At 38.7% G+C, this 24,919-nt stretch overlaps 1 protein-coding gene across 2 annotated transcripts in view; it reads right to left on the bottom strand.

Moving 5' to 3' along the window:
• kalrnb (kalirin RhoGEF kinase b) overlaps positions 1 to 24,919 on the bottom strand; it is an 81,067-nt gene that overhangs the window by 17,788 nt on the left and 38,360 nt on the right. The window contains exons 17-33 of one of the 2 annotated variants that reach the window (XM_053498166.1): positions 23,223 to 23,441; positions 22,900 to 23,049; positions 21,703 to 21,817; positions 21,475 to 21,590; positions 21,227 to 21,349; positions 20,912 to 21,094; positions 19,700 to 19,824; positions 19,433 to 19,499; positions 18,658 to 18,767; positions 18,476 to 18,545; positions 17,080 to 17,169; positions 16,271 to 16,363; positions 16,064 to 16,175; positions 15,254 to 15,444; positions 14,656 to 14,757; positions 14,439 to 14,581; positions 12,888 to 12,990 (exon numbers count right to left, since the gene is read on the bottom strand). In XM_053498166.1, the coding sequence (XP_053354141.1) occupies positions 12,888 to 12,990; positions 14,439 to 14,581; positions 14,656 to 14,757; positions 15,254 to 15,444; positions 16,064 to 16,175; positions 16,271 to 16,363; positions 17,080 to 17,169; positions 18,476 to 18,545; positions 18,658 to 18,767; positions 19,433 to 19,499; positions 19,700 to 19,824; positions 20,912 to 21,094; positions 21,227 to 21,349; positions 21,475 to 21,590; positions 21,703 to 21,817; positions 22,900 to 23,049; positions 23,223 to 23,441 (2,112 nt within the window). Of the gene's footprint in view, positions 1 to 3,359; positions 3,575 to 12,887; positions 12,991 to 14,438; positions 14,582 to 14,655; positions 14,758 to 15,253; positions 15,445 to 16,063; positions 16,176 to 16,270; positions 16,364 to 17,079; positions 17,170 to 18,475; positions 18,546 to 18,657; positions 18,768 to 19,432; positions 19,500 to 19,699; positions 19,825 to 20,911; positions 21,095 to 21,226; positions 21,350 to 21,474; positions 21,591 to 21,702; positions 21,818 to 22,899; positions 23,050 to 23,222; positions 23,442 to 24,919 lie in introns of those variants that run through there. The other variant, XM_053498167.1, reaches the window with a different exon arrangement.

Genomic DNA, 24,919 nt, shown 5'->3' with positions numbered 1-24,919 from the left:
TTTCACTATAAAAATCCTTTCAGTATGGACATTATTGAAATATGGACAGTTATATTTTGCAAAAGTATTAAAACACTGGAGAGATTTTATTAAAACTGTTATGCCTCAGTGACAAATGTTAACATAATCATAATATATAACATTAAATATACTTTGATAACCGTGAACAGTGACGGCAAAATCAGTGACGATGCTCCATGAAAAAATAAATCAACTCAACAAGCAGGAAGATGTGAGGACACAGACCATCAGTGTGTACACTATGCGTGTGTCTCTGTGTGTGTCTCTGTGTGTGTGCTTTGGGGGGTTAGGGGGCATATGACTCACCTAAATCAAGTCATTAACCCTACTGGAGAGAAGCAGGGGTTGTGTGTTCACAGCGTGACTCACACACACTGCGCACATGATCTCAACAGGGGATGATGTTTAATTGCGCACACACTCGCTACATGAATCACTCAGTGAGGAAACTGAACAAGGAAGCGCTCGGTTTTTACAGCTGCGATTATTTCACCCCCTATAGCCAACTCCGCCCTGACTTCTTTTTTTCCTGCCCATCCCTTAAGCTGACCCTTGACCCCTGCTCCGGGACGTTGGCGCTGTATTAAAGCCCTGGGTCATCTCGGAGTTCTGGGAGCTGTAACTGATCCGACTGAGGTTTAGTGGTCAGTTCTTTGTTCTTTGATTCGCATCAGCATGAGTACGAGATGAGAGGACGTCAGTGACCCAGATCGGACACACGAGGCTTCACGGCTTGCGCAACAATATTTATATTTGCTAACTGTATTTTAATTTGGAGATTTATATCACTTCAAGACATACTTGAAGAAATAAAAGGGAAAATAAAGTATCAGAGCAAAAAATGAATAAATGAATTATTTAGGGATGTATTGGAGTATTGGGATGTTAGTATCTGGAACTCTATCTGTTTTAGTGTTTGGAGAAAAGTTTTGTTTAATGAACTACTGTGAGCTTGGAAACCTTAGACTGCATAAAGAAACTGGACAAACCCTGAGTGACGTCGCTCATTGGTTTTTCTGAAAAGTGGTTTTGAAGGTCAACTCTGGCCGTCGCCATCTTGGCTGGAGCTTACTCAGATTAAATCCTGGTTAATTAAAAAATGTGCAAACGGGTAGATCGAACAGAGACTGGCTGTTGGTTAGAACATGCCTACTTCACTAATATATTACATTTAATTTCAATTTTATTTGTAAGGCGCGCTTTTAACAATGGTCATTGTCGTGAAGACGTAAAAGAAAATATGGAAATGTGTATAAATCAAAATGAACAGATTGTACTTACTAAAGTGGCTTAATGTTAATTTGGATAGTTTGCATTTAGTTGAACATTTCTACATTTCTTCCGGTAAGTTGAACTACAACGATTTTGGTTATCTGGTTAACTACTCACTCAAATCAGCCACACATCAATGTGTGTATTTATGGATCATTTTATGGCTTAATATAATTTTAACTGAAGGGGTAAATTAATGGAAAATCTAGCTCTTGAGACCAAAACCAGTTTTTATACCAGCTGTTAACATGTTTATTTCTGTTGTAAAGGTGCGCATTTTAACATGAGCGTTGACAAGTGTTTATGCTGAGACTGCTTGCTCACATGACAGTAAAAACCTTCCATTCATGTAAGTTCTCCACAAAGAAAGGAAATAGCATGTCTTCTGTATTTATATTTGTCTACCCAAGTTTGTGTGCCTACAACATAACCTCAATATGAATGCTATAAGAATCCCTCAAAACATGTCAGGGTAGGAATAAAGACGAAAGCATAGGAAGAAATTATGATCATAATGACGATCATAACAGGGAGGAAGATGAAAATTAAGAGGGGGAGGAGGAGGAGGGAAAATGAGGAACACCCTCCTCAGGGGAGCATGCCGTGCTTCCCATTCTGATGGTCCACATCTGGCGAGGAATCCCCGCCATATGGAACATGTGACCTCCACAGGAGGGAATTCTCCGAAGCATTACAATAAAAAAAAAAATCATTCAAAATAACCAGTTCAAATTAATTCAAATGAATCATCAAATTAACCAGAGACACTTATAATTCACAATTTCACTTGATATTGTTAGTATTGCTCAGGTGCAGATTCCTATAAGAGCAATCCACAGCTCTTGGTTTTAGTGCACACCTGTATGCGTTGTGCTTTTTATCCTTCTTATGTAACGTTCTGTTTGTATTATGTGAACTGATCAGATTGGACGTTCCAGGCTCTTGGAACAAATCTTGCTGGACAAACAATCTGTTGCACTGAGACGGCCACGCCCTCCTGAGCAGGAGCAGGAATAGACTCCAAGAGTGAGCTCATGCTTAGTGCAACTCACAACACTGAAAGGTTTAACAGTTTTACACCCTTGCTCATAGAAGCTCTTTTTTATTATCATAAAAACAAAAAAAAACACATTTTTATTATCATGATTACAATGAAGACATGTACATATATACTGCAAGAGTGGAAAGTTAAATAAATTAAAAGTATCATTTGTACTGAATTCTTTAATTGTGTTTTCGATAAAGTGTTGCATGCTCTCAACACGTGCTTTCTGAGGGATGTGTAAAGAGAGTGTGTGAGAGGGAGAGAGAGATGTATAAATTTGGCCAAATGCTTCTTTTTAAACGGTATTTTTCACCCTCTTTCACATGCACAAGCTCAGAGATGACCACGATTGACTAAAAAAAAGCAAATCTGATGGACTAAATGTTTTTTATCACCAGCTAGACTCTGAACATCTGTGCGTCCCTTAATTTGTGCTTCCATCCATCTAGAGACCTCTGTAGTCCAACTAGTGACCGCGGCAGCCCATTGTATTTATTCCCAGGACCTCTGGTCAATTTGTACTTTCAATCATTATAGTTAATGTAATTAATGTAAATAATTAATAATCTAAGAAGCAAACGCTGCATATATTATATGTACATGTATAAATTGTTTAAGAAGCACTTGAGGCTGTGAGGTTACAACGTGTCACTACAATGTTATAATGTGTTTTCACCCAGCCACCCACCCAACCACACACACACACACACACATACAAACACACACACCACACACACACACATACTGTACTTAGATGGATGGAAATAAGGCCTCCTCCCTAAAAACACACATAAGCCATATCATTTTTTTCCCGCTAATCCTCCGAGTACACATCTCACTTTATTTTTAATCCGTAACAACAGATTAAACAAGAACCAATATTTCTGTAATCTATCCTACAGACCTAAGAATAATCATAAATCACAAAAACTGCTTTGAAAGTTGACCAAACTGATAAATTTAAAGATAATAAAGATTTTTTTTTTTTTTAATAAATAAATAACAAATCGAAGTTACTTACAGGTCTCGCTCCCTTGGGCTGTGTGAAGCATCTCCACTTTGGCATAACACTGCCACTGGGTTTCATCCAAACTACCCAGCCTAAACCCAAAAACCTAAAGCCCGCAAAATATCCCTGACTCTAACTGGCTGTCTGTCTAGACTAGACTAAAAAAAGTCTAGTCGCGCCCCCTTACACGAACTTTGCTGTGTATTATAAGGAGCTTCTGATGTGCTGGCTTAACTAAACATCGACTGAATGAGATCTAAAACGGAGTGCAGTCCTGTCTGAGGCAGGGAGGGAGGGAAAGAGAGAGAGAGAGAGAGAGAGAGGGAGAGAGAGAGAAGTTGCTTGATTACATGTAGAGAGCCTGAAGTCAAACAGCACATGTGGGTGTGTATGGTCTGCTTTTAATACTGTTCATGTGACCACAGTGGTTACACTGACTAAGACTAATAGACTTACACTAAAATTAACAGAAACCTAGTTGCAATTAACAAAATGATCAAAATACAAAGAATAGGGTGGCGCTAACAATTCTCGCAACGTACATGTATGTCACCCATTCTGTATAAAGGGTCATGGGAACCACATACACACACACTCTTACACACTGAGCAATTTGGAAACGTCAAGTAGCTTAATCTGCATGTCTTTGTACTGTAGGAGGAAACCGGAGTACATGGAGAAAACCCACCAAGCACAGGGAGAACATGCAAACTCCATGCACACAGACCCCGAGGTGGAACTCAAACCCAAGGTCCAAAGCAGCAGTGCCAACCACTAAGCCACTGTGATACGACATACATATAAAAATATATATGATTCAAGTTTAAAATTCATCACTGACATTCTTAATATGTTAATTTTTTCATTATTTTTTTATTTTTTTATTTTTCTTGTAATTAAACTCTTAGGTTTCACTTGCCGATCCATACATTCTTTTTCCAGACTATTTCACTTAGCTTTATGGGATCTACTAAATAATTCATAGCATTTATTAATTTTAGTTCCTGAAAATATGCTTTAGGCTGAATCTGGGGGTTTATGGAGTTAAAAATCCTTTACATCACCAATTTTGCTACAACCGAAAACCAACTGGCGAATGATATAAAAAGACAAATTCTTGTAAATGTAAATTCATTCATTTATTACAGGGACTACAGTGGCACAATAACGACATAGTGGCTCTTAGCTGTCGTCACTAAGGATGTTCCAGCGTAATAAAAATAAACTTGACCTACCAACCTGAAATTATGTTGCTTCCTGTTTGGGCTGGTCCTTGTTTTTTTTTTATTTATTTTTTTTATGCAAAATCTTTGCTGCAGAGAGATTCACAGTGACACGGCTGTCCAAGAAAATGCTTAGCCAAATGTCTGGAAAAATATGTTGGAGTATTTTATTCCTAGTGCTGCACTGTGGTGTCCAGTGTAGACGCCCACACACACGCAGCAAAACCCCAAAGCCATAATGTCATCTGTGCTCAAGAGGATACGTACTGTAGCATTGCTGTAAGGCAAGTTGAAAAGCAGGACAGGGAGAAAGGACAAAGTCCGAAAATGACCCATATGAATAGCAGGGAAACGGTTTAGTGGATCGCATCTAATGTGCATATTTATCACATGGTCATGATCGCTGGTTTGTAACAGCCTATTACAAGAATAAAGAGAATTTTATGACGATTAGTGATTGGATTTTTACGGCTGATTGGGGATCAGTTATTAGAAAAAAAGATGATCAGGTAGTAATTATTAGAGACAATGGTGATCAGGGTTTGGCTGTTTGGCCGAGTGGTAATTGGGATAAGTTGTTACAGACGATGGTGATCAGTGACTGGTTGTTGGAGATGGTGATGATTGAGTATTAGTTGATAGGGAAAATAAAGATTAGTGATTATTAGAGACAATGGTGATCAGTGACTGGTTGTTATGGACAACAGTGTCCATAATTGGTTGTTAAAGACAATAATGTTCAGGTACTGGTTGTTAAGACAATGGTAATCAGGTACTGGTTGTTATGGACAGTGGTGATTAGTGATTGATTGCTAGGGCAATTGATGTTCAATGATTAGTTTTTAGGGATAGTAGTAATTGGGGATAACTTGTTAGAGACAATAGTGATTTGTGATTGGTTGTTACAGGTGATGATGAAGATTGGGTATTGGTTGTTAGGGAAAATGATAATCAGTAATTGTTAGAGACAATGACCAGAGATTGGTTGTAAGAGAAAATGTTCTCCATAACTGGTTGTTAAGGACAATGATGTTCAGTGATTAATAGTTAAGAATTATGGTGATCAGTGATTGGTTGTTAAGGTTTTTTCTGTGTTTAATTGCAGCAATATTAATGAAGAGTGTTTAGTCATTGAAAACAATGGTACAGTGAAACCTTGGATTATAAGCATAATTCGTATCCCGTCGTATTCCAAAACACTGGTAAACCAAATAAAATTTTCCCATTAGAAATAATGGAAACTCAAATTATTTGTCCCACAGCCCAATAAAATAAATACATAAAAATAATATACACAAAATATAAAGTAAAAATAAAACAAATTAACCTGCACTTTACCTTAAAAAAAAAAGTAAAAATAAATCCAGACAGATAAATGTTTCCGTTTGTGCGTGCAGGCGCTGTGTGTGTGTGATCTAATCCCAACTTCGATTAGATCACCGTCTGACCCCACAGAACTCGATCAGGCGACTGAATATTTAGAGTCGACATTTCGCTATACCCTAGATAATGTAGCTCCAGTCAAAAGAAAAATTATTAGAGATAAAAAACTTGCTCCCTGGTATAACGATCACACGCGCACTTTAAAACAGACCGCTCGGAAATTAGAACGTAAATGGCGTCAAACTAAATTACTAGTATTTCAAATAGCATGGAAGGAGAGCATCCTGAACTATAGAAAAGCTCTTAGTGTAGCTAGATCAACATATCTCTCCACTCTTATAGAAAATAACAAAAATAATCCTAGATTCTTATTTAATGCTGTAGCCAAATTAACCAGAAATAAGACCACTGCAGAAATCTCCACAACGACATCATGCAATAGTGAGGACTTCATGAACTTTTTTAATAATAAAATTGTAAATATTAGGCATAAAATTGAGGTTTTGAAACCGAACAATGTAATTGATGCAGATGTTAATCTAGCCATGTCAGACCAGAACCTAGAATACTTTACTCCCCTTGAAGAGAATGAACTAATTTCACTCATCTCTTCTTCAAATTCATCAACCTGTATATTAGATCCTGTACCGACACATTTTCTTAAACAGATAGTACCAGCAATAATAGAACCCCTGTTGAGAATAATTAATTCTTCACTCAGCATTGGATATGTTCCAAAATCTTTTAAATTAGCAGTTATCAAACCAATAATTAAGAAACCTGACCTCGACCCCTGTCAGCTGTCCAGTTACAGACCAATATCAAACCTCCCCTTTATCTCTAAGATCCTGGAAAAGATAGTAGCGGAGCAGCTATGCTCATATATACATAGGAATGGCATACATGAACTGTATCAGTCAGGATTTAGGCCTCATCACAGTACAGAGACGGCGCTCGTTAAAGTAGTAAATGACATTCTATTGGCCTCTGATCAGGGTTGTGTAACTATGCTTGTATTACTTGACCTCAGTGCAGCTTTTGACACTGTTGATCACGCTATTCTTCTTCACAGATTAGAAAATGTAGTGGGAATTAAGGGTACAGCCCTCTCCTGGCTCAGATCCTATCTGACCCATCGTTATCAGTATGTAGACTTAAATGGTGATTATTCTGCATGTTCTCTAGTGGAGTTTGGCGTTCCGCAGGGTTCAGTTTTAGGTCCACTGCTTTTTTCCCTTTACATGCTTCCTCTGGGCAACATAATCCGTAAGCATGGTATTAGTTTTCATTGTTATGCTGATGATACACAGTTATATGTCTCAGCAAAACCTGATGAGAAAAAACAGCTTACTAAAATTGAGCAATGTGTGCAGGACATAAGAAATTGGATGCTAACTAACTTCCTTCTGCTAAATCCGGATAAGACAGAAGTTCTAGTCATAGGACCGCATACAGCTAGGAGTAAAATTTTAGATCATACCGTAACTTTAGATGGCCTTTCTGTTCCATCAAATGCAACAGTGAAAGACCTTGGTGTGATTATTGATTCCAGCCTTTCATTTGAAGCACATGTAGATAATATTACCAGGATAGCATTCTTTCACCTCAGAAATATTGCCAGAATAAGAAATTTATTGTCGCTAAACGACGCAGAAAAACTAGTTCATGCTTTTATCACCTCTAGGTTGGACTATTGTAATGCCTTACTGTCTGGTTGTTCAGCTAGATGCATAAATAAGCTTCAGCTAGTCCAGAATGCAGCAGCGAGAGTCCTCACCAGAACCAGAAGATATGAGCACATCACCCCTATCTTATCTTCACTCCATTGGCTCCCTGTAAAATTTCGCATTGATTTTAAAATACTACTCTTGACATATAAAGCATTAAATGGTCTCGCGCCGCAGTACCTGAGCGAACTGCTAGTGTCTTACGATCCGCCACGCCTACTTCGATCAAAGGATGCAGGCTGCTTGTCAGTACCGCGTATTATGAAAAATACAGCTGGGGGCAGAGCTTTTTCTTACAAAGCCCCAAAGTTATGGAATAGTCTTCCAAATAGTGTTCGGGACTCAGACACAGTCTCAGTGTTTAAGTCCAGGCTAAAAACCTATTTATTTAGCCGAGCATTTTTATAAATAGATTTGCCATAGGTAAAGGAGCAGATCTGGGGGACTCATGGACGTAGAGTATTATGGTGAACTGGTATGTTTGGATGCTGTCCTCCTCACTCTCATTGATCACTCAGGTTTGCTGACGGTGAGGGTGTGACTGTGACCATACCTAACTGCCATCTCTCCTCTTCTTTTCTTTCCCCCCCTCTTTCTTTTTCCTCTCTCCTCCTGTCCCCCCCTTTCACTCTTTCTCTCTCTCTCTGTCGAGCTACACATGTCGTTCCTGAGCTGCCAGTGATCCAGACTCCCTCTGCCCTCCGGACCTGTCTGACCCATCCTGGTGCCCCGCTTCTGGCTGAAGATCTCGTCACATGGATGCCCCGTGTGTTTCTCTGGGATGCGTCTGGTGTCTGGGAATGATTCTCTCTACCTAGAAAATGGTTCTGGCCTTGACCGGTGTTGGCAACTGTTTCTCTGGGGACTTGACAGTTCGATAGTTCATGACTGGAACTTCTTACAAGTCTACCTGGGTCTTCAATAACTACCTGGACTCCATATTAACATCAATTAACAACAGCTATTATAGCTGAACTGCCTCCCACCCTACACACTGTATAAATGCAGATCATTTACTGCTTTTTGTTTCACCCAAATGAGGATGGGTTCCCTGTTGAGTCTGGTTCCTCTCAAGGTTTCTTCCTCTTACCATCTCAGGGAGTTTTTCCTTGCCACTGTCGCCCTCGGCTTGCTCACCAGGGACAAACTGACCATTTTGATTCATACAAATTCACATTTCATACAAACCTAAATAATTCTTTTGACTATGTAAAGCTGCTTTGCGGCAATGAAAATTGCTAAAAGCGCTATACAAATAAAATTGAATTGAATTGAATTGAATTGAATCTAAAGTAAGCTCCCCTCTCCCCCGTCTCGTCTTACACAGTTACCCTTCCTCCACTCTTTTCACACACGCACACAACAGAAACACTGTTTTATCGGAAAAATAAACAAGAAATCTCTTTAATGACACTCGACTGAGCGACACACTAACGGAATCACTGCTGTAAAGTAAAAATAAAACAAATTAACCTGCACTTCACCTTTGAAAAGAGGGTGTGCAGCGTGAGAGCAGTGTTTCTGTGTAGAGCAGAAAGAAGAGTATGTGTGTCTGTGTGTCTGTGAAGGCGAAAGAAGGAGGGGTCTGTGTGTGCGTGTGTGTGTGTGCACGGTGTCCAATAATGTGCACTCACAGAGCATGCTGAGTCTTGAGCAGAGAAAGAAAATGGATCTTTAACCTCTCTAATAAGACTTACATGTGTTACACGTGTGCATGTATGTTGATTATACCAGTAAGAGACGCGCACTAAGACCCAGCACGATTACTCACAATTGCGCATCACAAGAGAGAGGAAAACCATTGGCTCAGTTGTGATCACGTGACGCTCTGCATCAAAACAAGAAGCGTATGCGTGATACATGATACTCGGTGCTCGTAAACCAAGACATGTTCGTTTTTCAAGTCAAAATTTATTAAAAATCTTTGTTTGTCTCGCGGTACACTCGCAAACAGCGCTACTCGAAATCCGAGGTTTCACTGTAAATTGTTATTCATTACTAGGACCAATGGTGAGCAGGAATTAGTCATCGGTAACAATACGGATTGGCTATAGAAACATTGGTGAATTAGTGAGTGAGTGGAAATTTGAAATAGCGTGATCTCATTAACATCTGCTGAAATCGCTTTATTTTTCTACAGGATCTACTACATGCTTTTGTCTAGATTGAATTTCAATTTACAATAATAAAGAGTAAATAAAGAGGCAGAAAATTAAAATAAATTAAGCTGTTTTTGTGACTGCCTGCACACTGGCACAGTTAAAATTAGTTGTCAAATTCCGTACCTTTGTAAAAAAATAAGCACATTGCTATTTGCTACATCACACTTTAGAATATTCGTAACGGAATATTGAGTGAACATAAATCTTAGTAGCAGAAATAATATCTTTACTGGCACTTCAGTTACACTTGGTGATACTTCTGGCAGAGTGAAAGCGCACCACTGTACTTATCTCAGATCAGACAGAGTTTTTTTGACAGGAGCACACAGTGAAGAAACACGGCTGAGTCACTGAGGTTGAGTGGGACGGAGCAGCAGAAGTGAAAAAAAAAAATAGACTTGAGGAAAGCTGGAAGCCAAAGTGTGATTCATGCTACATGCAAAAATAATACTTTATTTTTTACACTGTTGGGGACAAAAACGCCAGTGTTCTTGAGTATGCCGACCATAACCCCAATTACATAAACCACTAAATATATATTATGACAAAAAAGGGATATGTTTGTGTGCTATTTTAACACTGTACGGGAAACAAGAGAAAAGAAAGAGTTTACTAGTTGAAAATTTTTTTTTTAAGTGTGGATTAAAGACACACCCTAACATTGTCTATTCATCTACTGTATGCTGCCAAACCAAAATCTTTCTCTCTCACACACACACATACGCATAACTATATATCACTCACGCATTCAAGTCCATTAGTACCATATTGGGAGAAAAGAAAGTGACACAGAATCACACAGTCACATGTGCACGCTTCCTTTGACCTTCCTATCTCCACCCAGTTTAATCTTGCTTACTTAGACACTGTCCCTTTTCCTTTAATTCAACAGAAGGCCCTAAATATTAACACTAATGCGCTACTTGAGCCATAATGAATCACAATTCTAATGATCTCTACACAGAGTTAATCATGTGCTGGGTTATTATTAGGAATGCGGTACTATTTTCGATTCAGATTTCACACTTTTTCCTTTCTCTATGGAAACTTTGGTGACAAGTTGTGTCCCCACTTAGCACAGCTAAAGTAATCAGAGGTTGCTACTGTGTATTACAAAATTTAATTTTTCATGCACTATATATATGTACTTTACTTGAGTATTTTCTCATCAGAATTTTTACTTCTACTCACTACATTTTGTGATGAAAAACCTGTACTTTTACTCGTTACATTTCGTATAGAGCCTCACTGCTTTTCATCTGATAATCAAAAAAAAGTGTGTTGATTTTCTAATCTGAACCTAAGCATTTACGAATGAGCTACAACCCACGTAGTATGGACAGGAACATACTGATCGTATACTCATACAGAAATGACTGGCAGGTCATGGTGAAAGTGCGTACTGGTTAGCGCACTAAAGTGATTGAACGGTTACCTGGGCAACGGATCCCACCCACTCAGTGCCTGGGCTGAGGATTTTTCTGGTTCCTTTTTCAAGCGTGTTATACTGGTGGACTTGTTAAACTGAGATTAGAAGTGATCTAGCTAACTCGCGAACATACTGATCAAAAGAGTTGTGAACTCTTAAGCACTGTGGTTTGTGTTACATGCCAATAACAATGTCATTATCACTGTTTTAGAAATTATGTCATGTCCTTTAACCCGAATGTATTCTGCAAGCTTATTGTATATATCTGGTATATAGTGTAGTGCATACATTATACAGAGCAGCAATGGTAGAAACAAGCTAGCTAAGCTACCGAGGTAATGAAAGAGGCTAATAATAAATGCCATTCATTAAATTAATGGCCTGTCACTATCAATCTCCACTAGACTTCGTTTAAAGGCGAGTTTTTAAGAAAAAAACGTATTGCGTATCGCGAAACACTTTTTTCCCAGAAAAAATAATGTAAGTGCAGATAATCGCTTCGAGCAAAAAAAAAATTTTAACAATATTAAAAAACTACAATTTATAAACTCGCTTCCACTGATGCAGACAGGTTTAGAATGGCTCTCGGACAAACGCGCAACTTAGCCTGCGCTTGTTTTGTTTCAGTACGTTTGTGCGTATGCTGAAAGCACGTCACATGCCAATGCAAATTTCCCGCAAAATTTCAATTCATAAGGTAAAAATTTATAAGGGAAGGTATTTGTATACCGAGGTTCCACTGTATTTTAAATAACTCGGTCAGATGGATATCCAGAAAAATTAGTTACTTTGTCGAGTACTTGTACTCTTGTAAGTAATGTATATTTTAGAGCACATACTTAATACTTAGTACTTTTACACTTTTACTTGTGCTTGTAGTGAAGTACATTTTTATGCAAGTACTTTTACTTGTGTATAAATTTAGTATACTTTTTACACCTCTGAATATGAATTTGGATGACTTTCGACATAGTGATAGAGCAGCATGAAGCCATGTTTGATTCAGCGAGTAAAGTCAGTGGTCATATTCAGAGGTAGCTGCGTTAGAGAAACATTTGGGAACAGGGTGAAATAAAGCATGTCAAAGCATCAGCTAATTTTAGGAGCGAGGTGTTAGTCAGCTTTCATTATTGGAGAAATAATCATCGGAGGAACCATCGCTGTAAACACGTAAGCCAGGGACTCTAATAATAATCATCGAATAATCAATAATTAGGCCACGAGTCGCCCGGTCATGAACTCAGAGTGTTAATGATGTGTCAATATTGAATGTCTCTTCGTAAAACAGTTTACGGCGATTAGAGCAACCCGGTGAATGCTTATGCTGCTGATGTTTTAATTCACACTAAACTAATGAATGTGGAGCATTATGGAGATTAATTTCACACCCTGGGTAAGGTGCTGTCTCTCACCACATTAAATATTTCAACAACAGCATTAGTCATGATATACAGTTACAGTACATAGACTTAGACCAAAAGTGTTTAATCTTCTGAGCTCCCAAGCAGTTTGTATAATATATATTTATATATATAGTACTGCTCAAACATTTATAATAACTGCACTAGCTAACAGTCTCAAAAAACAGCTCACTTCAGGAAGACCTGGCATCCTACCTTGTCACTGTCCACTGTGTTTTGGGAGGTGCGGGATGCAATGGAGATTGTGTCCGGCTGGCTGCTGGCATCACCCTGACTGTCTGCGTCTTCAGTGGTTTCCCTGAATAATGATACATTAAACACGAATATGATAAACTTTATCACGTATACATATTACTGACGGATTCACATGCTAGTTTTACTGTGGTAGCCATGTTTTTTTCTCCTATAGTATCTACAGTATATATAGTATATCCTATATGACCTATATCTATAGTATATAATATTTACTTATGATATAATTTTGTTTAACCCCTCCTAAAATGTTTTACAGAATTTCTATAAAATTTCTATAATTTTAAGAGGAATGCATAATAGGCATCATAATGTCATAATAAAATATTTTACTTAGTTTTATAAAACCACATAGAGGTGCAATAGGGCACTATAAGAGTTTTGCCTTGTCTATAGAATTTTTTATTTTTTTTACTCTACAGTACAATTAGGCTCATATGACTTCTGCCTCAAGCTGCCTGTCCAATAGAATGTCTTTCAACCTCTGTAGACCTGCATTAGGACTCTATAGTGCTTCTGATTCAAGATTTACTTAGTTCTAGGGAGCTCTAAAGACCTACAATAGAACTTTATAGAACTTCTGTCTACAGAGCCCATGTTCTGTAGAGTTTTGTCAGGTCTATGAAACTTTATAGACCTGCAATATAGAACTCCATATATTATGTGTGCTATAGATTTTTTTTAATTCAATTCTATAAAACTCTATAGACCTGTTATAAGACTTCATATAACATTTGCTTCATAATGCATATTCTGTAAAATTGTATTGCTCCCTATATAACCATTGAACTCTATGGAACACTATAGATCTGCAGCTGAACCTTTTGCCTTGTATTACATGTTTTATAGAATTATAATCCATTCCATTGAGCTCTATAGACTCAATAGAACTATACAGATCCCATGTTCCATAGAATTTTTATTTAGTTCTACTGATCCCTATGAACCTGCAATAGAACTCGATATAACAGTATAACAGGAGTTTAAAGAATTTCTGCCTCAAGACGCAGATTCTATAGATATTTTTTTTCATCTAGTGGTGTGGCACTATATAAACCTCTAGTACGAGTTTATACAACTTGAACCTTGAGATACAAGTTCTATCAATTTTTTTATTCAATTTTATAGAAGTCTACGCATTTGTAATCTCTTTATAGAACTTTTACTTCCCTTATAGAATTTAAACTTATTAATTATATATTCTTTTAAATTCTCTGTTTGTGTCAGGGCATACAGAATGAAAAACCTTTCCCTTTAGAAGCCTAAAATCTTCCTACAGAACTGTATTTCTATTCTAGTACAACATAGGTACTAAAGTTCTTTAGGATTTTTGTATAGAATTTGTTTTTTGTTCTTTATAATTTTTGTATATCATCAATTTTTTCATGAACATTTAGATAGTAGGAGTAGAGAGACTAAAAGAAACTGTTTTAAAACAATAAAAAGAAAGAAATGTTAAAATAAATCAGGAGTTAAAGGGATTATATTAGAGACCTCTTGCTAATGCTGCGCTGTCTGGATGGAGTTTTGGGGAGGTGAATGGGCTCCTTTAGCGCCCCCTTCAGGTGCACTGTCCTCTCTTGGATCACCTCTCTGATATTCCGAATCCACTCTTGCTTCACCTCCATGCTGGACGCCTGTAGAAAAAATGCACGTGTTACACCTGTTACGCGGCTAAACACAAGCGTTGAACCTCTAACAGGAAGCAAACCTTCAGGATGGTTTTGCTGTCTGATGTCGGGGTGCGTCCGGCCCACAGCGCAAATTTACACGGGTCTCCCTCAATGTGCTCCGTCACTCCCAACTCTGAAGTCTGTAAAAGTATCACCAGTGACAGGAACATGACTTTCAAAATATTAGCAAGTAAAAAAAAGTTTTATTTTTACAAAAGACAATGTATATACAGTATGTATTTTATCTAAAATGACATGAAGATATGGTCCAAACTATTTTACTCTTCTCTAAAGAACAGAAAGATTCAAACTTTTATTTATTCAGGAATGAATTCTTATATTTGTAGGTACATGTAAAGCAAATTAGTTCATGTTATATTATAGCAGCTGAAAACATTAATTTCTTTACCAGCCTCTTTTTCTCTGTTTTGAAGTTAATAAGGTAAAAAAAACGGTTCCTTAAGGGTTTCCTGAAGACCAGAGATGATTGTACAGTTTTCTTTGTTAAATACCATGTTTTTAAATACAATTAGCCTTTAAATATGTGGAACTTCCACCATACACTATTGTTGCATGAGTGCACAAGTGTTATTATACTATAGACACGTTTAATACTTCTTTCTCTGCACGACCTACTTGCAATTTGCTCTTATAGACGTATTTCGTGCGTCCGGATGAGTCCTTCATCTCTTTGCTGAACACCAGAGAGATTTCGAAGAGGAAAAGGTGACGATCTCTGCCTTTACGGATCAAAGATTTGGGGTCCCAGACCTGGAACGTGTCCTGCAGTATGAGCTCACCCTGAACAGCCAGGTTCTCATCAAAACCTAAAATTCAAAAGGATGTTATAGATGTCAGAGCTAAAGCCAATAAGGTATAAAAATAAATAAATAAATAAATAAAAAAATCTCAAAATTATATGCAAGTCAATAAGGACGAGAATCACCATGGACCACCCGAAACGTTACGAGGTGGAATCAAAACGTTTCTCTACAACTCAAGGCTGCACTCACAGTCACAGGCAGCGCCAACCATCATAAGTCAGCGTGCAAAAAGACATCGTCCTGGGTTCATCGGAAGCTGTGCAACTAGTGCTACTTTGACCATGTTCATTACCGCGTCTGCTATTTCGTAATGGACAGCAAGTTAGAACCAAGAGCAAATGTGAAACTTGGGTGTGCGGGATTGACCCCGAGATGAAGCAACAGTCTTCACAGTGGAAGAGCCCATCATCTCCACGACCAAACAAGGCGAGGCAGGTCCGCATGATCAACGTCTTTTTTTCATCATTGTGCATCAGGAAATTGTCCCTTAATTCTACTGCCAGGTTTTAAACCTAGTTCGGAGTACGTACGGTAATAAAAAAACAGTGCTTGTAAACAGAGATAATCTCGAAACGTTTTGATACCACCTCGCATTATCACAATACCTATCTCTGAGTCTTACCCTCCAGCATGCTCACGTGCATAGCATCGTTGGCTCGTTTAGGCACACTCAACATCACCTCCAGGCCTTCCTTAATCTCCCCCTTACCCTCTTCACAGCAAGTCAACAACTCCTGTTAACATGTACACACACACACACACACCACGCATTTAAAACAACATTCTGATGGAACAGGATTGTTAGTATTGTTGAAGTTTCATGCTCTACCTTAAGCAGGAGCTGGTACTTGGTGATTCTCTGCACAGGTTTGATGAGGTAGGAGGAGATGGAGTTGGCCAGACCATGTCTTTTTTGGATCTCCTGCAAACAAAACAAACAAATTTCCATTTCATGCAGTTCAAATAAGAGATGTTAAGCACGATTTTCACTTAAAATTAGGGGAGAAGTTACTTGAGATACTTAAGAATTCCGTTTAAATACATCTTTGAAAGAATTTATAAATAAAAAATTATATTGCAAAAGACATTGACATGCAGTTATTTCACTATAAAAAGATTGCCTAAAAACTTTAATGAGAAATATAATTTTTTTATATTTAATAATTACTATATATATATATATATATATATATATATATATATTATTTTTTTTTTTTTCTTAATCATAGCACATGTAAAGGACATAAGAAATCAGGGTATCTCGAATTTTACAATACTGATAAGTAATAAAAATTACAGTTACTATTTTTAAAAAACGACATATGTATAAAAAAAAAACACTTAATCACTCGTTCTGTTTTCCCAAAGACAATGCGTTTAAGCAATAATTAATACCACGCATTTAACATTTGTCGAAATTGTATCATAATAACTATAATGTCCTACTTGGTATTTACACAAATCACACTATGGGGTGTGTGTACATGTGTGAACATCACAGCTTGGCCTAAGATTAAAGTCAAGAGGAGATGGTCGAAAAGAAAAGATGAAAGAAGGCTCTCTGCTGCCATCTATCTGTGCACTTAATCCTCAGATCAATTACAGAGTCTTTCCCTAAACCAGAGATGGGAAACTCACATCGAAGAAGCGTCCAGCTTGACCCTGAATCAGCTGGCTGGAGTCTGGCTTGTTTTTGCAGTAGGTGACGTACATGTGGAACTTATCAGCCTGGAAGAAAAACAAGACAGAAACAGTAACTAACCTGTCATTTTCTGTAGTGAAGAATGATATGACATTTTGTAGGGAATAAACCCCTTGGGGACATGCTGTATTAGAACAGGACAAACACTCTGTGACGTCACCCATACTGTAGGTTTTCATGAAAAGCACTTTTGAAACACTTTCAGTTAAAACACGCCTACTTACCTCAGTTACCACAAGCTACCTAGTTTATCTTTAGCTTAGCTAAAATGCTAAGGTGGCTAACATTAATTTATACTGTAATGTTACTTTGCATTTGATTGAACTCTATCATCCATACCCTTACTGTACATATCGTCCAGTGTTAACTTCAACATTTTTAGCAGTAAGTTAGGCCATAACGATTTCAGTTAGCTGGTTAGCTAAAGAAACGCACAGCAGACTGCTAGCGGTTTGACACCTGCAACGCACCTGTCACTCTAATTAGCCATGCATATGCATATTTTTATGGCTTAATATAATGTTAACTGATGGGTTACATAAAAAAAAACAGTTGTCATGAATGTGAAATCTAGTTATGAAGCAATTTTTGTATCAGGCTGTAAACATGTTTATTTCTGTTGTAAAACTGGACATTTTAAAATGAGGTTCTATCAGGATTGACTCGCTTTTGGAGCCAGAGGGTGGTGGAGTCCTAGTGGTCATTTGAGGAACTGCATGTTCTGGCACTACCACATTGGACTCATTTTTTAGAACCAGAGATAATTAATCCCCCTTCATTAAAACAATAACCAATTAGGTATTATTTTCTAATTACAGAATGCTCCATGTGAATTACCACAATGATTTACCATTGCAACAATTTTCATTTATTTAGTCACCTTTTTTAAATTTGTTTAAAGTTATGTAAAACAGTTATTTACTTACCAACCACACGTAGTTATTATTATTTTTTAATTAAAGATATTGAGGCAAAAAACCAACATAATACAGACAAAATGGAAAGTTTTCTAACATGGAGGCTTTCTAAGGTATTTAATGATGTTTACACAGCACTGACTCTGGAGACTCCTTCCATATAAAATGACACAAACATCTCATGAAGTGATCCGTTCTCTTTATTTAATTAGTGCTTGTTCATTGATTAGTTTTAGTCTATGTCTCTGTGATGTATCTAGTACTTTAGAAACAACAACGCAATTAAACATTCTGTCTGAATTACTGTTAAAGCTGCTTCTATAATAGAAAACTAATCAACAACTTCTGACCAACTGGCATTCCTAGACTATCAAAGTATATTAGACAGAACAACATGCGTGATATGATGTCTTACCCAAGTAACGAAACAATGCCCAACATCCTCCGGGAGCTGCTCATAGTTCTCCAGCTCTTTCAGAAAAATGCTACAAAAAACAGTTGTAAATTACTTTAAGCAAAATCTAATAAAATTAATGACAGCAAAAGACTTTACAAGCTATTAACTGCAGATATGTAAATATAGGGTATGTAATGTACTTGTTATGGAAATCGTAAATCTCCTGAATGTTCCCGAAGATGACATGCTCCTTGTTGGCGATTCCCTGTGGGATCTCGTCCATGCCACTCGTCATCTCCCACAAGAATGTCTTTTAAAAACAAGAAAGACCAATGAAGTCTGTGTTAATTAACAAAACCAGGAGTTAAATCTTAAATTTGTGGTAAGTAGGGGAGAAAAAACATGTTATACGCAATGCTATTAGAGGAAAATGATCAGTATCAGAGTTTGCTTGATGGTTCTTGATGTAAAGTTGAGTTTCAAGTTTCAAGTTTGAGTTTTATTACCTGATCTTAAACCAGAGCAATTTGACAGCACTAAGAGGTTTTTATTTATTTAAAAAAATCTTTGGATCATACCCCACCCCCATTTATAGCTACATTTTATGTTATGGAAAATACACTGCTATAATTTAGTTCCTGTTCCATTACCGGCTTTTTTCTTGAACAAAGTGCTGACACTGGAGACTTGTTCCAAAAATGATAAATTCTCTTTACAGAGAGCTACAAATCTGTTTAGGAGGTGTATCTGCCATACAAGTCCCTGTGCATCAGTTGCTACAGAATGTGTTTTACTGTAAACTTATGACCCGCATTGGAGCCAGAACTACTGAGCTGCTGTCCATCACCATCAGACCAATCAGAATCGAGAATTCAACAGTGCTATTTGTTGATGTGAAATGCATTCAATTAAACAAAACAAAGTTAGAAATCAATATATTTTTTTATGTTTCGCAATAAAAGGATTAAAACACACCTCGAGACACTCCTGCAGATCTCTGACGTATGCTCTCTCAGTCTGCAGCAGCTCTGCCATAATGTACCTGCAGCAGAGAATAAATATTACTGAGTTCCATAAAACACAGTCTGTACTTTTAAATATTGATCAGAGAAAAAGTTTTCCTCAGGAACTAGTTGCCAAGCAATATGTAATAACAAGCTGGACTGTCTTGGTATGGATTCGGAAGAAATAAAAAAAACTAGACGACTGCATTTAATGCTTTCGTTCTTTTTGCTCTCTCACTCTTTCTTCCTGGCTGATTTTTTCTTCTCTTCGTTGACTTCTTGGTTAGGGTCGTTGAGGTTGACCTCTGGGTCGGTGTGGGTCAGGCTGGCGGGGATGATGTCCAGTTCCAGGTCTTTATAGTCCTGTCAGAGACAAGGCAGTGCCTTATAAATGTGATAAAACATAACAAGGACAAATCAAAAGAAAAGAAGAAACCCTGAGATTTAAAATTCTCAACAGTGAGTAAAAAGTGAAGAAAGATGGTATAATAGAGTGGTTTAGGTTTGACTGACTTACCCTTGCAGGAATCATGATAAGAACTACCAAAGTAGCAATCTGGCATTAGTGATCAATTGTCGTAGCAATGGAAATGTTATTTTGTAAATTTGATGCCTGACATTGGATCAAAGCTGATTCAGTAGAATGGCTGACATTGACCAAAAATTGATCCAATGGAATGAATGACATTGGCCCAACATTGATGTAAGGAAAAAGGCTGACATTGGCCCAACACTGATCCAATGGAATGGCTGAGATTGACCCAACATGGGTCCAATGGAATGGCTAAGACAGACCCAACATGGGTCCAATGGAATGGCTAAGACAGACCCAACATGGGTCCAATGGAATGGCTGACACCGATCTAAAATAATGGGTGAGTATGGCCTGACATTGGCTGCTAATGTATGCCCATCTTGGCCCTGTGACATTGGGTAATTACTTTGGCGGGGTTATTAGAAAACATCTTGGTCAACACTGGACAATTATTCAGTAGGAATCTTGTGAAAGTGCTTTTTTGTCTACATTTGCCTGATATTGTACTGTACATGTAGAGCCAACATATCAACCCAAAACTGACACTAGGCTAACATTAGTTTGCTCCTGGCATTCCTTCATTACAAGTCACAAATTGCTTTTTGTACTATTTCGAACTATTAAGTTAAGCCTTTATTTGTCACATATAAATTACTGCACAGTGAAATTCTTTCTTGGCATATCCCAGCGTAACTGGCATCAGAGCACTGGGTCGGACAGGATAGAGCACCCCTGAAGCAGATATCATTAAGGGCCTTGCTCAATGGCAACCTGGTGTAACTGGGGCTCGAACCGCCGACAATCTAATCAGTAACTCAGCGCTTTCTGAGAGACCACTGCCCCAATGTGGTAAAACTACAGTAATTGTATGTACCATTTATCCAGAAAGTCCCTAGATGAAGATGAGCTCCTCACCTCAGAACATAACCCCAGTGCTCGGTCCAGACTAGAGCGGTACTGGCCCATGCGTTGAGAGAAGTCCCGGTAGCGTCTGTCCACAGTGGACACCCACCGCTTCAGCTCAGCCACATGGACGTGTCCCTTCTCCACCAGGCTGCCAGCTAGCTGGATCAACAACTTCACCTTCTCCTGGGTTTGCTGGAGGTGACATAAGACTCTGCTTAGAGAACTGATTAAAATAGTCTAAACAGCTTTACACCATAAAAAACATAAACTACATTTTTCGTTTCTTTGGCATACAATCAGTTTTACTTTAAAATCCTGATATACCTTCGCAGAGACACGAAATTCCTCATATTCCTTGAGAAGTCCCTGAGTTTTCTCTGTGGTTTCACCTGGAGATGTGTGTGTCAACAAATACTGCTCACCAGTCTCCTGCAACCAGTCCAGTGCCTGAGATGATAAAAGGGAGAAAAAAATAATAACAGTAAGTTCCCTTCATCACACAATCATCTCCACTGAACACACACAATTAACACCATAGACATTGTTTAGGTCAGCAGAAATCCCTGCCTCACCTGCCTGACGTGGCGTTCAAACAGCACATATTGCTGACACTGGTCCAAGCGTTTCTTCTTCTGCGTCCAGAAATGCAGGACACGATTCTCTCTCTGGAGCAGCTCGCTCAGAATTGCTATCACGCGCACATACACACAGACATATAATAATACACCAGAAAACATGCACATACTCTATGAAAGCATGCCTATTGAAACGCTAGGTGCGAGGAAGCTTTGGTGACTGACCTTTGACCTGTGTCTCGGGTGCTCGGTTGTGACTGGTGACCCCTGACATGCTCACGTTATTGCGATGGATGTACTTCAGAAAGACCTCAGCATTCCGGCGAGCTAGAGTGCAGGCCTGGACACAAACCCACACACAACTGTCTGACAGATATAAAGTGAACATCACAGGTCTGTTGGAGGTCGAATTTGATGGAGCGCGACTTTTCTGCGCAGAACCACATCTTTAATTCTATCCAGAGTGTAGAGCAAATGCAGGTGTTTGAACCCAATTTTAAGCGACACATTGGTCTTGCCATTGGACCACGTTCTAGTCAGAGCACCTTACGGAACAATAAATCCAACACAGCTGTCGATGAGGTTATAAGTTAGAGAGCTAAGTAGTGAGGAGATGCCCTTTGCAGTTTGGTACCTCTAGCCTTCCCTCTCTCTCTTTCCCTCTTCCTGTCTCTCTGCCGAGCTATACTGTACATGTTGCTCCTGAGCTGCCAGTGATCCAGAGTCCCTCTGCCATCTGGACCTGTCTGATTCAACCTAGTGTCCTGCTTCTGGCAGCCTAACACGCTCGGAGGAAAGCGAGGGAGCTATCTGCTCTCTTCTGCATACAGGAGCTCACGGATGCTTGTGATTGGCTGCTGTCGTTAGGATTGACTTGGGCAAAACAGTCAACTTTGATGATATTTATGATCAGAAGCCAAATAGGTATCTCGTCTCTTACTTTTGTTCTACAAATCCACAAATTAATTTAAAATCTCTATATAGCGTCCCTGAATACATCCATCCTAAAATCCCAGAATCGCCGACATGACATCTCTGGTTGTTATGGAAACGTGCCAGACAGGGATGTGTCAGAGCTGACCTGTCCTCTTGTGGATATTACTTTTATCACTCCATGTACAAATATGGAAAAAAAACGATTGCGCAGTATAACAGAACCTGTTTTTTTTTAAAAGAACTAAAAAAATCTAATGTTTAACAAAAACATAGACAAAGCTTCAGCTGTTTTGTGTTTAAACTCTGCAGAAGACTGAAACTTTTTTAAATAAACTCATTTAAATGTAGCATTTATGTAGAGGTCTTTCCAGGTTCCTAGCCAAACTAGGACAGGTATATCAGGACAGATGCAGTGTATTTGTGTATGTTCATGAGAGTGTGAGCGTGGGTAAACACACCATTAATGTGTGTGAGTGTGTGTTTAACCTTGAGAAAGGCTTCTTTTTGTTCTAGGTGCTTGCTGATGAGAGGAGCCACGTGATCAGTGTCTGACGTCGAGCCGAATTTGTCGTGCGCTCCACACCAGTCCTCCTCCCTCCTGTACTCCTGCTCCAGACTCTCCAGCACGTTACACACCTGAGTGGGACACGCACACACACACACACGCACCATTATACTTAAAGTGATGCTTAATACAGTTCTAAATTTGCACAAGGTAAATTATTAAGATCTAATCCAAGTATTTTTTCAAGCAAGAGTCTGCACCCCTGCGACACACACTCGCTCCTCCGCACTCCTTCACACCGCACCTGCTCGGAGGTCTTATAGAAGGCCACTGAGGCGTTGACCAGCTTGAGTCTATCCTCCATTTTCAGCATAAGGGTCTGCCAGTGGAGCGCTACCGTCTCGGCGCAGGCTCGGACAGCGTCCGGGTCGTAGTGGCCGGCCTGCAGCATCATCTCAGCTCTCTGCTGGAGCTGCAGAGCGCTCTGATGTGTCCGCTGCAGCGAATCTGCATGGAGGAGAGACTGCAGGCAGAAACAATCAGCTTAGTTTACATTATCTAACCCATCTGTAAGACATACAACTGTATATACTTCAAGTATGATCCCAAAACTCAGGGTTTTGCTTGCGTTTATACAGTATGAGTTAAGTTTGGGGGGGCGGCACCTCCAGGATCCAGGTTCGATTCCCGCCTCGAGGTCTGTGTGCATAGAGTTTGCATGTTCTCTCCATGCTTGGTGGAATTTTACCAGTTTTTACTTAACATGCAGATCAGACTGATTGGTGTTCCCAAATTGCCCATGGTGTGTAAATAAGTGTGTTCATGTGGATGGATTGGCACCCCCGTCCAGAATGTACCCCGTCTCATGCCCCATGTCTCCTGTGAGCTCCAGGCCTGCATGTTTTTTGCATGTGGGTGGTAAAACGTTGGTGTTCCTCTATCATCCCACAAGTTGTGCACTTTAAAATGCACATCACAGTGATAGACTGAAATAAAAATGTAATCAGGATATTCATACTATAAAATAGTGATGTTAATGGAATCGCAATACAAATCCAGGTATCGTGATAATATCGTAGATAGAGATCACAGTTAACATTCTGCTTTATGCACATGGAGATCAATTTCATTTATCGAATTTCATTGTTTAACACCACAACCTCTCATTCCGTAGATGAATTAACCCTAACAGCTTCCTTTCACTGCATTTCCCTGGCACCAGCACTACTTAATCCACGTCTCCTTTTATTACCACGGAAACGAAAAGCTGCTTTCGAAGCCAGTGTTTATTTACTGACTAAAAAAAAAAAAAAATTATTTTCATTTAAAAAGCCAACCTAGTGCACCGCAGTGTGCGTTTTAACCTTGATTGCCTCTGGAGTGTCTGGCACAGAGGGAACGCTTTGGCGTACAATCAGAGCGGCTCTTAAGCTCGCTCCCAAGATCCGGCTGAAACCGGTCGTGATTAGTTGTGAATTATAGGAGGCAATTTGCAGAATTAAACTCGTCTCAGATATTTACTGGGAGTCGAAGTAGTAAAAAGTTTTGCGGGTGCACTTCAAAGTTTCTTGCAGGTGCAGCCCTTGGAGATGGAACGAACATATTTTCAGGCTCTTATAATGAAATTAGGCGACAAATAAACGACAAATGTCATTGTCTGATTTGTTGTAACGTGCGGCATCTCTCCAACTGTTAATACTGCTCTTATGGTTTTTAGGTTTGCATAATTTGCAAGATAAAAAATGTCATATTAAAAAGTGTAAAATATTGCGGCATGCTGATGGAGGTGAGGGTTCTTTATTTCAAGCTTCTCTTAATATTTTATGTCCTTTACCACATACACCTTGTTCTCTATACGGCAATTTGCAAGATTTATTCTTCCTCGTCTTCTTATGAATAATATTAAAGTCTAAATACTTCTGCTAGCTTGTTCTTTAATCGTTTGCTCTCTAGTTTCAGTAAAAAAGAAAAGGTGGATTAATGTGCAATCCCTTGCAGTTA

This window comes from Clarias gariepinus, chromosome 6, assembly GCF_024256425.1.
Source record: "Clarias gariepinus isolate MV-2021 ecotype Netherlands chromosome 6, CGAR_prim_01v2, whole genome shotgun sequence".
Classification (NCBI taxonomy): domain Eukaryota; kingdom Metazoa; phylum Chordata; class Actinopteri; order Siluriformes; family Clariidae; genus Clarias; species Clarias gariepinus.
The sequence above is the reverse complement of the archived record's forward strand: the minus strand, read 5'-3'. Positions and strand labels throughout refer to the sequence as shown.